At 41.4% G+C, this 16,055-nt stretch overlaps 2 protein-coding genes across 2 annotated transcripts; both read right to left on the bottom strand.

Annotated features, from left to right (window-relative positions):
* Positions 1–1,472: 1,472 nt before the first annotated feature.
* On the bottom strand, positions 1,473–8,410 carry ppp1r14aa (protein phosphatase 1, regulatory (inhibitor) subunit 14Aa; the record flags this gene model as incomplete). The annotated part of the gene is made up of 4 exons (XM_080041495.1): positions 1,473–2,938; positions 4,646–4,678; positions 4,905–4,979; positions 8,198–8,410. The coding sequence occupies 4 exons, from the start codon at positions 8,408–8,410 to the stop codon at positions 2,756–2,758; spliced, it is 504 nt and encodes a 167-aa protein (XP_079897621.1). The 3' UTR covers positions 1,473–2,755.
* A 2,551-nt stretch (positions 8,411–10,961) lies between these two features.
* On the bottom strand, positions 10,962–15,625 carry dlb (deltaB; the record flags this gene model as incomplete). The annotated part of the gene is made up of 7 exons (XM_080040423.1): positions 10,962–11,683; positions 12,399–12,615; positions 12,945–13,306; positions 14,350–14,607; positions 14,756–14,813; positions 15,244–15,483; positions 15,575–15,625. 7 exons carry the CDS (start codon positions 15,623–15,625, stop codon positions 10,962–10,964), a joined length of 1,908 nt encoding a protein of 635 aa, XP_079896549.1.
* Positions 15,626–16,055: the final 430 nt, after the last annotated feature.

The following is a 16,055-nucleotide window of genomic DNA, read 5'->3' as shown; positions in this document are numbered from 1 at the left end:
CTGCAGGACTGTCTAGTAGACCTTAGGCTTGTTCTTAATACAGACAAAACCAAATATATGTGTTTCTCCAGAGCAAGAACTACAAATTTGAATGATTTTAATGTTTTTACAAAGAATGGATTTTTAATTGAAAGAGTCACAGAGTACAAATATCTCGGCATCTGGTTAGATGATAAACTCACTTTTAATTTCCATATAAAAAATCTTGTTTGTCGACTACGACAAAAAATTGGCTATTTTTATAGGAACAAAACCACCTTCCCTTTATTTAGTAGGAAAAGGATTATTGAGGCAGTTTTTATGTCTGTCCTTGATTACGGTGATGTGGTTTACCGGCATGCATCTCATTCATGTCTTAAACTCCTAGACTCTGTTTTTCACTCTGCTTTAAGGTTCATCACAGGAGATGCTTATGACACACACCATTGTCTTTTATATGAAAAGGTTGGGTGGTACTCCCTTAGAGAGAGACGTGATGCACATTGGCATATTTTTATTTACAAAGCCTTGACCGGGAAGCTTCCTCGTTATTTAACAGAAATGTTGCAAATTTCAGATGGGCTTTATCAGACCCGCTCCACTGACATGCTCATGCTTTATGTCCCACAAGCCCGGTCTGAGCTGGGAAAGACAGCTTTTAGCTTCAGTGCCCCCGACTCCTGGAACAACTTACAGCAACAAATTAAACTAAATACCTTCCTTTAATCAATTTAAACAAACTATCTTAAATCTGCCAAACTCTACCTGTAACTGTTTTAATTAGGCTATATTGTACTTTCACCCATTTAATTTCATTTTAATTGCTGCCACTCTTCACCACTATGTAAATGTTTCAATTGTTTTTTTTTTGTTTTTGTTTTTTTCTTCTCTTCACCTGTTGTGTATTTGATGTATTTGCATTGAATATTGTGTATGCATTGTTGTTTTTCCTTGGAATTTGTTTGAACTCGACACCATTGAAAATGAGGGTCACCCCTCAATTGGTCTCTCGAGGATAAATAAAAGTTAAATGAAATGAAATGAAATGTCCATGAGTATATGTCACTTTACAAGGGACTTTATGAGTAAAAGTCAAAATTAAAGCTGTATAAGGAAGATTGTATGACATTCAAAGTGTGTGTTAAGTGGATGTCACCATGGATCCAGAAGATACAAATCAATATTGATAGAAATATGACACAGTTGATAAAAACTGACTAAAAGCAGCCTAGACTGCTATTTCAGTGACCCTTTCAAACTGCTCAGATAATAAACACAGTGTAAATTCCTCCTGAACTGGAAAACACATCACATGCCAAAGTAAAATAAAGGACATGAAACAATCATCCAAGGTGAAAGAAATAGTTTTATTAGCAAGTTCTGCAAAGGACTGGTGCCCCTCGGCATAATCAAAATTCTGTGAACGCATACCGACTGTTTTAACGGAAAATGTATTAACATTACATGTCAACAACAGAAATGTTAAAGCAGATTGTGAGCAATGCAACAGGGTTAATCCAGTGTTACATCATACTGCTTTGTTGGATCTACCTCCATCTCCTACAAGTAATCATGACAATAAATAACATTCATGGCCTTCATCATTCAACAGATGTTAATCGAGTGCTGTGAGTGCACAGCTGTCAATGTTAAATCCACCCCTTGGATTACCAGTGTGTACTGATGAATGCATAGCAGCATGCTATTATAAATGCTATGTTTTCTTCATCCCATTTTCCTTCCTACTTGTATCAGATACTTCATCAATTAGTGCAAGAATCTGTTGCATCCACATATGTGTAGTATGTGTATCAAGTGAGCAACAATAGGGAGAGAACTGACACATTTTTCCAGTTGAGTAAATGTGTTGACTTAATATTACATTACATTTAGGGAAACTGTGAGTGGTACGATCTATGATGTGTTTCTTCAATAAGATAACAGACTAGTGGTGCTCCGTGGTATCTCAGGAGTGAAGGCCTTGCTCTTTAGAGTTAAACATATTATAACTCTATACGCTTATACATTTTCTATTTCGTGTCTTATACCTGGTCAATTATCCACCCATGATATATTTCACAAAAAGCATCACCAAGAAGTCAACCATTTGGGAAATATGCTTATCTGCTGTGTGAAATCAAATGAAGAGATTGATACCACTCTTGTGTCTGTTAAATACTGTATAAGGCACCAGCAGTCAGTTCAGTTATCTTAGCTCTTAGGGAAACAGCCAGCCTGAATCTGGTCGAAAGGTAAACATGTTTGTCTTGTTTGTTTAATCTTTACACAAACTAAAGTTTAAAATACCATGTTGTGGATTTATGGCCATGGCTATGTGCTGGGCTATTTCTTGGCCAGGAGTAGTGACTTACTGGAATACACTTGTCTACACTGAGGAGTTTCAGGGCAGCCAGAAGAGATTTATTTTCTAAGGTGGGTAAATATGAGCTTTGCAGGTGCTGGCAGATGGAGTTTTGTCTGTTTTCCAATGTGTCCAGTCTTAATGGCTTATCTAGACAAATTGCCCTTTGGCTGTATATTCCACAGTATTATAGAGGTATTGAACTACTCATCTTTCTCTCTGCGAAATACTGTAGAAAATAAGCATAGGCCTATACTCCCCCAAAATTCCTGTTAACGTTGTAGGGCAGATTTCTCCATTCTTTGATCATTGCCTTCCATAGTCAAACAGAACTACAATTTCTGTGTTCCTGTCATGACATTGTACAGTATGTGTGTGAGTGTTTGTGTGTCTATTTGGGGTTGGGGGGGTCGGTCAGAGGGTCTCGTTTCTGCCTCGGCCTTGGTGAAGGTGTTGTGGCTGGGTTGGGTTGTTGAAGTGGTAGGGCTCATGTCGGTAGTGGCTGTGGCAGACCACTGGATGCTCAATGCCTTCGCTCTGCAGCTCCTCCTGCTTATGAACCCCGTCCAGCTTCTCCACCAGCTGACAGATGAAGCTCTGAATAAGAGGAGCACAGCACCCAGAGATTACACATTTCATTTTACAAGGGAGTGTTCCAATCCAGTCTTTTTTTTTACATTTGTCAGGCCCACCATAATCTGTGTATTTTTCTCTCACCCATGTCTTTATTTTCAAAGTGATTCAAGATTTCTCAAAAGCTTGGGGAAGTCTGGCGACATTCTTTATCTTTTTCATCCTCTGCAAATCCAGTCAAAAGACCAAAACCAACAATGAAGTGATCCTAGTGATAACAAGCATAGTTTACATTTTGATACATCTCATTCCTCACTGCCATAGAGCGCCATTGTTACACTAGAAAGGCATTCTACCATTCCATTCAGAGGTTTATAGGTCAAATCAATCTCCATCAGACCATAAACAAACAGTAATTAAGTGAAGTAGTGTTTTGAGTGTTCCCATGTCCATAGATGGAGAAAGACTTCAGAGAACAGCTGGGAGGGGGTTACCATTCTGTCTACAGATCTGTGTTGTGCTGTAAACAAGTCACAACACGGTCAAAAAGTAACTTTGTATAATGAATCATCATTACAAAGCATCACATGTGGTCATCACATATTGTTTGTTATGTCAACAGAACAAGAAGAGGTGGGCAAAACAACCAGTCCCTCTATTTATAGCTGTGGCAGTTAATTGTGAGGCTCTTTTACAATGAATCAAGATCTCTGGGTCAGTGTTATATACAGTGCCAGGCAGCTCCCTGGCCTGTTTTGTTTCAGTCTGTTGATGTCTTCAGGTACAAAGTCAGGGCAGCATGATGGGGAAGGCTTCAGTTCTTAGAAACATACAGTATGTACTTAGTTGCAAGCAGGATAGCTTCACAATATTTTCTAAATCATTTTTAAAACAATTTAAACACTTACATGTGTATGTGCATGTGAAACTGTTTGCTTGCTTCTGTAGTAAGTCCTGCACTACATACGGATAAGGAAACTGTTCTAAAACGATTTTTTTTTAAAGATCAAAAAGATTGCCACTTAATTGAATTCATTCAGAATGCTTAAGCCTCAGATTAACTTTACTCAATTGACTCTATTTTATAATACAATTTTGCACAGAATAGAATTGTGCATTTTGTAAGCTTTAACATTAAAAGCATGTTAGAATGGGATCCTTTAATGTATTCGCAAACAGAAAAAAATATTACAGCAAGCAAACACACTTTTTGACTAGATAAACAATGAACGTATACTCTCCACATCACAGTCTAATAAAGTAAGCAGCAGGGAAACTGAACCCCCTGCTCTATTGCCTGTGTTTGCATCTCTGACCCGGCCAAGGCGAGTCCAACGTCCAACCAGGCCAAAGTCCAGAAAGACTCATTGTTTCAGGCTTAGAATGGAAAGAAAAAGTGCAACAGAGTACAGAAGGCTGTTGTTGTGGCATGGGGAGTGACTATGGGAGCTTCAGTTTAGCTGCATGTGACCAATGTTGTGTGTGTGTGTGTGTGTGTGTGTGTGTGTGTGTGTGTGTGTGTGTGTGTGTGTGTGTGTGTGTGTGTGTGTGTATGCTGGTATATGGAACACTTTGCATTTGTATTTTCATTCAACCTTTATTTATACTCATATCTTTGAGGGGTGACCCTCATTTATAATGACATAGAGTCAATGTACAGTACAAGTGTGTATGTGTGCATCATCATAATACTATCCTTAATTTGAAAATGTATTATAAGTTAAAACATACCTGTGTGTTGTTCCTGCACTTTCTAAGAAGCTCCTGTAAAAAAATGTATATATATATATTATGTTGTAAAGAAACAGCCACATAATCATATTTTGATTCTCAACATATATTTTAATATTTCAACATTTCTGCTTGACATATAGACATCACTTTTAACAATGCTGTTGAATTCAGATAAACCTTTGTGTTGGATCTCTCTTCCTACAGTATGTGGCTACCAGCAGTTATCAGATAGAAGTGCTCACGCGGGTCATGTCACCTGTAACTTTGTGACTCGCTCCCCATCATTAGGCAGGTCAATCAGGTCATCAATGTTCACCTCCTCTGGCATATCACCTTCCTGGATTACACACACACACACACACACACACACACACACACACACACACACACACACACACACACACACAATGTTTATAAATCCTCACAAGTAATCTGAATACACATTGATAACCTCTTGCACTTTGCTCTTCATCCTAAATCCTCCCTTCAGCCTTTGAATATTTCACATACAGTTTCCCCATAGAGTCCCGTTTATTTCAAAGGTTCATTGAGTAGAATATATCACAATAAGATGATAAACGGACATATCTTGTATCGTTTGAAACCATTGGATCTCAACCTGGAACTAAAAACAAAATTCGGCATATTGAAAATGAGTTCAAACTAGGGCTGCAACTAACGATTATTTTGATCATCGATAAATCTGTAGATTATTTTCTCAATTAATCGATCGATTAGTGTTTTGGTCCGTAAAATTTCAGAAAATGGAGAAAAATGTTGATACATTTTCCAAAGCCCATGTTGACGTCCTCAAATGTATTTCAGTTTACTGCAATAATAGGATTAAAGAAACCAGAAAATATTCACATTTGAGAAGCTGAAATCAGATAATTTGGAAAAAAAATATTTAAAAAAATTATCAAAATAGTTGGCAATTATTTTAATAATCGATTAATAATCGATTCGTCAATTAATCGTTGCAACTCTAAAACGCTATAATATGTGTGTGTGTGTGTGTGTGTGTGTGTGTGTGTGTGTGTATGCTGGTATATGGAACACTTTGCATTTGTATTTTCATTCAACCTTTATTTATTCAACTCTAAAACGCTATTCATTGTATCACAACACTTAGATCCACGGTTAACATAAAGACAAGTCAACAGTCATGCTGGAGGCTCTGTGAGGCTGTATACTGGAGCTACACAGGCAGGCTCACAATGCTGACATGTTGATGTTTAGAAGATACAATGTTCACTATCTTACTAAAGCATGCTAGCACTAGCCCTGCTAATATTTTTCAAATAGCACTAGACACAAAGGACCAATGGGAATGTGTTGGTCATTAGTTTTACAGCGCCAGATGATAGGTTTGGGCATACAGTTCATGTCATCACGGTTCACTGGGGGACCATGAATGGGTGTACAACATTTTACAACTTTCCATCAGATAATTCTCGAGATACTTCAATAGATCACACAATGTCAAACTAGTGGTGACACACCAAAACCAGTAGTAAACATCATCAGAGGACCATCCATGTTTGGAAACAATGTCATAGAAATCCATCTGCGACCCCAATCTGGACCCACGCAGACTTAAGTATTATTTATTCCACATACGGTATTTGTGAAGATTAAAAATCCAAAAGGTGTTGTGGGTAAAACAAGAAGACATTCTGCATGTGTAGTAACATGCATTTTAATGACAAGCCATCGGAACCAAATAAGAGGAGATAAAGTACTACCAATCCTTCCATCAACCCAATACCTCCAAAATAATAGTTCCTCATTAAGGAGCAACCTTAAACTTTTGATTCAGCCTGTACACGTTTGGACGTCTATCATTTGCATGTCTATGTTCTGGGGTTAAGGGTGACAATGTTCACGTAACACTGTAACAGTGGCTTGTTCTGTTTGAACAAACAGCCATTGTACGGACTGAGTGAAGGCAGCGTCCCAACCGCCCATCCACACCACTGCACTGCACTGATTGTGTGATTAGGACGCCACCAGCTTCATCTATTCACACTCAAACGCATACATGCTGAAAAATAATAAATGAGTTAAAGCTGGGGTATACGATTTCTGATTGGTCAAAGTTAACATGAGCTGACACTTTGACCAATCAGAGCGAGGCTCCGATTCTCTGTTCTTATTGGCTGTTGGGACTGTCCATTCACTTTAGCACGACTTTGTTGGTGTAGACTCTAGAGCGTGTCAGGGAGGTACCAAAGAGAAAAAGTGGAGTGGTTGAGGTATTTGGATTCAAATCTCTATCCCAACTGCCATTCTCTCCCCAAATCCTTCACCCCACAATTCAGTGAATATCTCCTCAAGATCTGCTTCTGTGTTTGCACTGAACGATCCAGTTTTAAAGTTGGAGTCAGCGATTCTGGGGACTGACTGTCAGCACACACACACACACACACACACACACACACAGTACGTACAGGTAGCAGATTGTTAGGAGATATTCACTGTTCTTTGATTTTGACAACAAGCATTCTCCAGAATTGCTGACTGATGTAATACACAGCCCAGGCTCTTAGTGGATCGTGAGGAGATATTCACTGATTTTGACAAAAAAAAGTATTTTGACATCAAGCATTCTCCAGAATGGCTGACTCCACCTTTAACTTTCCATAACATAGTGCATGTGTGAAGAGCACGTGTCCTAGTGAGAGTCCCTAAGCTCCTGTCAGCAGCTATACACAGTGTTTATCTCCTCCGGATGCTAGCACAGCGCCTTTCCTCCCCCTTAACCGTCCCCATTCTCATTATTCACCCTCTCCTTAGTTCCTCACTGTCCATATAAGGCAGCAAGCCCCATGACAGATACACATCTGTGATATGGGGACAGCAGTGGACCTAACAGGATATACAGGATGCTTGGCCTTGTAAGGAGAACCAGGCTGCCCCACCCTTTCTCTGCACAGCTCACTCACTCTCTTGTCGTTCAAATAGAACCACTTAAATTGGATATTTAAAGCTTTTTTGCCCCATGTTCCTTGTTTTGCATCATGCAACTACATCTCCATAGGGTGCACATCATCTTTTCTTTTTAGACAGGCGATTGCATAATCATACAATAAGTTGTCTATATTAAAGGGGCACTACGCAGTTTGAGGGAAGGGGGATTTGTTTACATTCATAGAGCCTGCAGTTAGTTCACAACACATATTTTCTCTACGAGTAATTCTTAGTATTGAATAATTGTATCATCATCACACATCAAAACTAAAATGTTTCGAGAACCCTGGAACCAAACGTAAGACTAGAAAATGTCTGTAAACAAACGAGTTAGACCTGCTGCTGTAAACAATTACAGTGAAACAGTAACTTTTCAGGAAGCTCTCTAACTTCAAATAGTGTTTCAGGGATCACATTTTTCCTGTGAGGAAAGTTTGTTTATTCAGTTATGAGAATATACCTTAGAAAATGTTCACTTCTCTGACACACCCAAAGTGACATAGTGCACCTTTAAATAAAATACACAGTTTTCTCTCAGTGATGCATGCTGCTGCTCGCTCTTGGGACACATCCACTGACCTGACCCGAGTACAGCTGGTCCAGGCTCTCGTCGATCCACTTCTCCACGTCCAGTCGCCTCTGCAGCTCCTTGCGGTTGTACTTGACGGTAACCCGGGCATGTCTCTTGGGGATACCGAAGCCCTGATCCCGGTCCTCAGACAGCGAGCCCGAATCTGATGAATGATCCTCGGCATGCTGCTCGTGCGTCGTCCCGGTCCAGTCGTCTGCCATCTCTGCTCTCTGGACTAGTCTGACTGGTTTGTCAGGAGGAGAGAGGAGAGGGGGGGGGGGAGGCGACGACTTCTGCTGCTGCCTGAAGTATTTCTCTTTTTTCTCCGCCCGGGGATGTTTATACAAAGGTGAATCTAGATACAAACACTGCTGAACTGTGTCTTAAATCACACCATCGGGTTACAGAGATAGCCCTGAACAAGCAGCAGATAATCAACTTGGAAAGTGTAGGCTCTGACACGATTTGTTACCACTGTCATATTTAAAGCGGCACGTGCAAAACTGGAAACGTCATGTTTGGGTTATAGGCCTAGGCTACTATGCTTTTGCATCCAATATATATATATATATATTTTTTTTTTACTTTTTATTTAGTGAGAAGAGACATACCAGTGTAAACAGGAGAAACACACTAGACAGAGGACAATACTTTGGGTTGACTGACAGTATAGGGAATGGAATGGCAGCATCAGCAGTGAGCGATAAAAAGGAACAGATTTTTTTTTTTATGTGTGTGCATGTGTGTGTGAGTGACATGTAGAGTCATTATGAAGAAGAAATTAAGGGGAAGAAATTACCAGGGGTATAGTTAAGCGAGAAGATCATTTGAATATGACGATATAACTGATTAGAAAGATATAATTAAATTCAAGCCAGGGGATGGGGGCAAAAGACTACATCCAATATCTGATTGTTTAGTATTAAAAACGTCTTACTTGACACTTTTAGTTTATTAATAAAAAAAATAATTAGACATACATGAGAAATGCAGCTCAGTGCTGTACATTACCTTTAGAAATGACATGCACAGTGCTCTACAGTAAAGCTATAGTTCGTAACTTCTGTCGCCTCCATGAGGAATTCTGAGGAATTACAACAACACTGTTGGTGTATCGACGAGGTAAGCCTTCGGTGATGGTGCATGGATTTTTGTACCTTCTGCTGTACATAGGCCTACAGGTTTTTTTCTTAGCAGTAGAATCAACAACTGAAATATTTCTTGGGCTCTTCTTTGATTTTTTCTGAGCTCCTGCGCCATTGTCCGGGGGCGAAACCAGTTGGTAAACGCTGCCAAAATGCTGAAAAATACAGAGATTTCTTTTTTTTTTTAGCTGATAGGTTTGATCAACTTTGTGTCAACTCATTTGGCAATGGCTTGAATGTAACCGTCATTCATTAATATGAAAAAGTTGTGCACTATAGCTTTAAACTAGAAATGGAATGAGTATCATTAGGGTAAATATAACATAAAAACGGGGATAGAGTGACGTAATGAGGAAATAAGATAAGGAAAATAAAATACAACTTTTCTTTTCAGTACAACTGTCAGGATTGTGTCACTCAGGATATGGACACAGGAAACCCCAGCTAATTAAACAGGCGTGTAAACTGACCGCTCAGTTTCCATCAGTTAGGCTGAAGACATCACAGGCCTAAACTGTTGATAGAACATCAACAACACGTGTCAACAAGCAGTGCTCTGCACAGCATGTAAACAACTTCACTTCCTCAGAAGCTTCAGACGAGTCTGCTTATTGTTTGTAATAAAAACGTTTTTTTTCAATCTCAGCTGATAATCAAAATGTTTTTATGTAATCTGTACTCCCACAAACCACAGTGTGCTGCCTTTGAATAAAGTGAGACTTGAATCAAAGCAAATATTTTATTCCACAACCACGACATGATGAACTTAAATAATATGGATGAAAATCATGTAACATAACACAAACTTTGGCATGAACACAAAATGGCACATGAAAGGGCAACGTGATCAGTAGTATTTAAACTACATATAAATTACATTAATGGCTGGCCTTTGTGCGACATATAGCTTTAGCACATTTTCCTTACATATCCCTGCACTGAATATCTTTGGGATACCTCACACAGCCCTCACAGCCCACATAAACATCCAGGTACAACATCAAGCGTCGGTCTCCATTCAGCATCATATAAATATAATATAATCTGTGACAATCAGACTGAAGCCATAAACATAGTTTTTTTTTCAAATAAATAAATAATATAAAGGATAAAAAATGATGGTATACGCACAATAAGGAAATAATGTTCAAAGGAAGATTGAAAAAGCAAGACAAAAGGTCTGCGTTTAAAAAAAGAAATGAGAAAACGTTGAACAAGGTGAACATATCAAAAAAACAAAAACCCAATCAAAACATCTTTTTTTGGGCAGGTTTTCCAAAGGTGGTCAGAGTGTAGTGACTTCCTGTATTTGGTTTGTGTTGTAGGTCCCATGAGAAGTGGATCGTATTATTTTTTCTTTGGGTCTTAAACATGGAAGCTTTGACCCTTATACTCGTTTTCAATAATCTTTGCAGATCCTCTCCATCACAATAGTTCATTTGTCAATATGTTTTTTTTCTTATAGTACTTTCATTGTAATGCTATATTCTCTTCAGCATGAAGATGAAGGGTTTTTTCCGACTCGTGGATTTGCTCCTCTCTTCACTGTGCGTGAAGTGAGTGAAGCAACAAGTGCTTAATATTCTTTCTAACCCTACTACATGAACGAACATGTTTTATCTCTGGTTCATCTCAGGCCTGCCAAGGAGCCTGGGCCGGCCTCGTCGCGCCACATAAAGTCCTGGCGCTCTCCTCTGACCAGGCTGCTCTCCACGGGCGTGTGCCTGTAGCCGGAGGATCTATCGTCAGGGCAGAGGGAAAGGCTGAGGCGGGCCGTGCTGTTACTGATCTTAAACAGGCCATTTGGACTTAGGAAGGACTCTCTTTCGTTCCCTCCCAAGTTGTTGACCGTGTCCAAATCGTTGTAGACCGCACTGTCATTCAGCTGCTTCCTGCCCCCTTGCATTCTCCTTCTCCTCCTCAAGAAGACAATACCGGCCACCAGAACTAGCACCAAGATGGCCAGGAGGCAGGAGATGGTGAGCGTTGCCGAGGAGGGCGCGGCGGTTTGGCGCAGGGCGGGCTTGAAACTGGGCTGCAGTGTGAACTCGCAGCTGGGACCCATGAACCCTTTAGGACACTGGCACACCGGCCCGGTAAAGTGGGTAAAGCAAGTGCCTCCGTTCTCACAGGGCCGGGCTCCACAGGCGTCGGAGCGCACGCTGCAGTTCTTGCCGGTGTAGCCCAGCGTGCAGGAGCAGCTGTAGTCGTTGACGGCGTCCTGGCAGGTCCCTGCGTTCTGACACGGGCTGGAGGCACAGTCGTCCACGTTGAGCTGGCAGTTGGCTCCAGTGAAGCCGGCCATGCAGCGGCACAACACACTCTGGCCCAGGTCCAGACACTCACCACCTGATGAGGGGAGAAACAAGTGTGTTCAGCATCCAAGAGAACAGCGGGGGAGCGTCCGTTTAAAGAAAGAGTGTTGATAGGATTGTGTTTAACACCGTCTCACTGGTAAAAAAGTATTTTTCATGGATAAGTGTTGACAGCAATACCTATTCCCTTAAAGGCATACTAGGCAGAGAATTCTGTAAAAAAATAAGTATAGACTATTCACTTTTACTCTGTCTGTGTGTTGAATGTTCATGGGAGATACGTGTGGGTGCCTTTGTATGTAAGATGTATATGGTTTTGTCTGTCTGTTTCAGACAAATCATGACAATGAGATGGTTTATCTCAAGGGGCTATCCATTCATAATCTTTCAAATATAGAGTCAGCCAAACATAATTCCTCTCAATTATCACTTATGCCCCCACTAGAATGTGTGGTAGTAGCAGGGAGGAACTGTGGCTGAAGTCTGAATCTTCTGTTTACAAAACACAACCAACAGATGTTACCTATAGGCAAAATACAGCCGGCCATATCTGCAGATAAGCACACCACCATACATTATCGTGGGCCATAGGTGATGGTCGATAGGGATTATTGTTGTTTGTCTCTACTATACTTATTTTTTTAGGGAATATGCTGCCTATAGTTTGCCTCTAAAAAAAAGTTCAGCCAAGAAACTGCTGATCTGATCTTCGGCCACAAGATGTCGCCAGAGAGGACTGCTCCACTCACCGTTCAGACAGGGCCTGTTGCTGCAGCGGTCCAGCTTCTTCTCACAGTTGGAGCCGGTGTAGCTGGGCGGGCAGCGGCAGGTGTAGCCCCCGGTTGAGGCCTCCACACAGGTGCCCCCGTTGAAGCAGGGTCCGTCAGCGCACGTCATGGCAATGATCTCACAGTTCTTACCGTAGAAACCCTGAGGGCAGCTGCACGAGTAGTCGTTCTCCAGGTCCTGCACAAAAAGGAAGAAAATATCTTCATGTTAAAGTGGTTGCGAGGAGCTTTCAGTTTTTGTCTATTCGTGCTGTCCTAGAGATCTTTGCTAGCAGGTTGACGGCAGCACAATGAGAAACATTTAAACTGTTTCATGAACATTTGAGAGTTCCTATAAGTATCAATTAGAAATATAGGCTACATATATATAATCACAGTCTTTGTGGCTGGATCACTCATGTTTCTTTTATGTCATCTGTCAATGACTTGTTAATTTTTATCCCAACTATTTTAATCCACCTCTAGGCTAAACACATCCTTAATGATCGCATTGTATTGTATACTCACATTGCAGCTGCCGCCGTTCTTGCAGGGGTTGCTGTCACATTCGTTGGTCTCCAGCTCACAGTTGGTGCCTCCATATCCCGGCCGGCAGGTGCAGGTGTAGCTGCCCTGGCCCGTGTTGGTGCAGGTGGCCCCGTTGGCACAGGGCTTGTGGTTGGTGCAGTAGTTGAGGTCCTGGTCGCAGAAGAGGCCTCCCCAGCCCTCCTGACAGCTACACTGCCACGGCTGGCTGCAGGTCCCGTGGAGGCAGCCTGGGTACTGGACACACTCCACGCAGGAGGCGCCCTGCCAGCCCATACGACACGTACAGCCCCCAGGGGCCTCGCAGTAGCCATGCTTCTCACTGCAGTCCGCCGAGCAGATGGCTGAGGAGGAGAGAGGGGGAGGGAGGAGGAGGGTGTGTGATTACAATGGGCAAGGCACGCCTTCTCACAATCACTCAACCACACACACACACACACACACACACACACACACACACACACACACGTTTACAGGGCCCCTTGTCTGACCCCAGCCACCGCTCCAGACTCCACTGTTGGTTAAGTATTAAGCCAAGCAGCTGGTAGGCACACTGCCGGAGAAAATAAATGCTTTCTCCCCCCCTCATACATAAACACACACACACACACACACACACACACACACACACACACCCATATCACCTTGAAAGATGAGTGTGTGCGTAATGGGGGCCACTGCTCTTTCTCTCATTGTAACAGAGAACAAAAGGCAGATGGAACACAACAGACCGTCTTGCAGAAGAGTAGAACACAACACCACAGGACTTCATTCTGATAAAAGAAAATACTCTTTGTGCTATGAAATGATTCCTGTTCATAGGGTCTTTGTGGGACACCAAAACACTTTTCATCCACACCTTGACAAAACACATTTCTGATTGTTTTATCCAGAAAATGTTTGAGTTTTCATGTCTTGCTCATTTAGAATTTCTTAGGGAAACTGTTTTGTGATTCCACTTCAAGTACAAATGTCTTTGGCTGTCTGCACTCTCCAAATGCTCTCCATTCAGATGTACAGTAGGCTATATTTACATGTTTCTTTGTAAAATTGTGTCTTTATACTGTTTTGTAAAGGGAATGAGATTCAAGGTTTAGAACTCTCCGCCCCCATTTTGAAACACTAGTTTTAGAAGAATTCAATTGATGTCATGTGCTTCACTTGTTTGTTTTACTTTTTATCCTGGTTATTTTATCATTACTTCTGTATTGCTGATGTTTTTTAATATTATTTAACTTTGATTTGAAATGGGCAATACAAATAAAGTTTATTTTATTAGACTGTTGTTATGGGTAGATGAACTGAAACTACTTATTCATGATGGGCTGAATGTGATTTTTGTTTCAGTGATATCATATCTTTGACAACAGGATTAATAGACACTTACGTTCAGAGCAGTAGTTTCCCTTCCAGCCGCCCAGGCAGATGCGGTTGCCCTCCTCGTCGCAGGTGTAGTGGCCCAGCGTGTCGTCTCGCGGCCTGCAGTATTCAGCGCAACCGTCTCCTAAGTAGAACTCGTCGCAGTAGACGTGGTAGGAGTAGCGCAGCTCGCTCTGCTCGCCAAAGTGCACGTCCTGGGACCAGTCCTCGCCGATAGCAAGTCTCCTCTTGGTCGCCAGACGGCTCACCAGGTTGTTTTGGTTGTCTGCGGAGAGAATGGAACGTTTCTAAACACATTTCATCTCGCAAGTAAGCTGCGTGCGTCAGAGGAAAGTCTGCAATAGCACGTTTGATAAATCATGGCTGAACATGTTATCAATAAAAGCGAGTCAAAGTGGCAAGAAACAACCTACCTGTGTATTCAGTCGGAGATTCAGCGTTCCAGGCCTCAATAATCAACGAAAAAGTTCCCTAAAACAGAAAGAAATAATGCGTTTAGTGCTTGTCACGTGCAGTAACGCACACATTGTACGCGCGTATGTGACATTGAAAGACCTGATATTAAATTGTAGATAAACTATAATGAAAATATTAGAATGAGTAAATCTATAAAATCTATCTATCTATCTATCTATCTATCTATCTATCTATCTATCTATCTATCTATCTATCTATCTATCTATCTATCTATCTATCTATCTATCTATCTATCTATCTATCTATCTATCTATCTATCTATCTATCTATCTATCTATCTATCTATCTATCTATCTATCTATCTATCTATCTATCTATCTATCTATCTATCTATCTATCTATCTATCTATCTATCTATCTATCTATCTACCTTATTATTAACCTAACAACAATATACTGAGTGTAACTATGATTGTCTATTTACCGGCCACTTGAAGTGGAAAGGCACCCTAATGGGTGCGCTGCTGGAGATGGAGGTGTGATCGGCTCTGATGACGTTGGTGACGCCGGTGCCAAAGGTGCATGGTGGCTCCGCGGAGATAACATCCTCTGGGTGTTTCAGGCAAATTCTGAAAAATATGTGACAATCCCTGTGTCTTCTGCACATGCGTTGTGCCGTGTGGAATGAATGGATCTTCAGCTCAAACACACCGGAGGACAAAACCTGCAATGACAGAAAAACAACTATCAGACGCGCTGTGCGTAAAGACATGTTGACATTGTTATTTTAGCACAAGAAGAAGAAGCCGACTTACTGTGTTTACTAAGGCCAACGCCAAGAGGTATCTCAGTTGTAGATGTGCCATTTCTTCTTCAATAGTTTACTTTCCAGTTAAAAGTGAATGTCTGCATCCGTCGTGCGCAATAATATTCCCAAAAAGATGCTGAGGAAAACTCAAAAAAGTCTCATCACTTGGAGCTCTGCGGTCCTGTTGATGTCGCCTAAATCCTTTTCTTCTGTTGATGATCTTCTTGTCCTATTGTTGGACATGCGCCTACCTTCTATTCTGCGCTTGTTTTGCTTCTGGTGCGTAAAGACGCTGAGTGGACTTTATACCCCATGATGCTGTGCGTCACAGGCAAAGAGGTGGAGCCGGAGCAGACCTCAGGGGAGCAGCCTGACACAAGGGGGCTGCCTGGGGATTTAGACTACCCACATTACACCTGGTCAAGGGTTTTTCCTTTTGCATATCCCATTTCAAGGGATATGCTAAAAGAGCTCCCTGCAGGCACCAA

Source organism: Ammodytes marinus, assembly GCF_949987685.1.
Source record: "Ammodytes marinus genome assembly, chromosome: 14".
Lineage (NCBI taxonomy): Eukaryota > Metazoa > Chordata > Actinopteri > Uranoscopiformes > Ammodytidae > Ammodytes > Ammodytes marinus.
The sequence above is the reverse complement of the archived record's forward strand: the minus strand, read 5'-3'. Positions and strand labels throughout refer to the sequence as shown.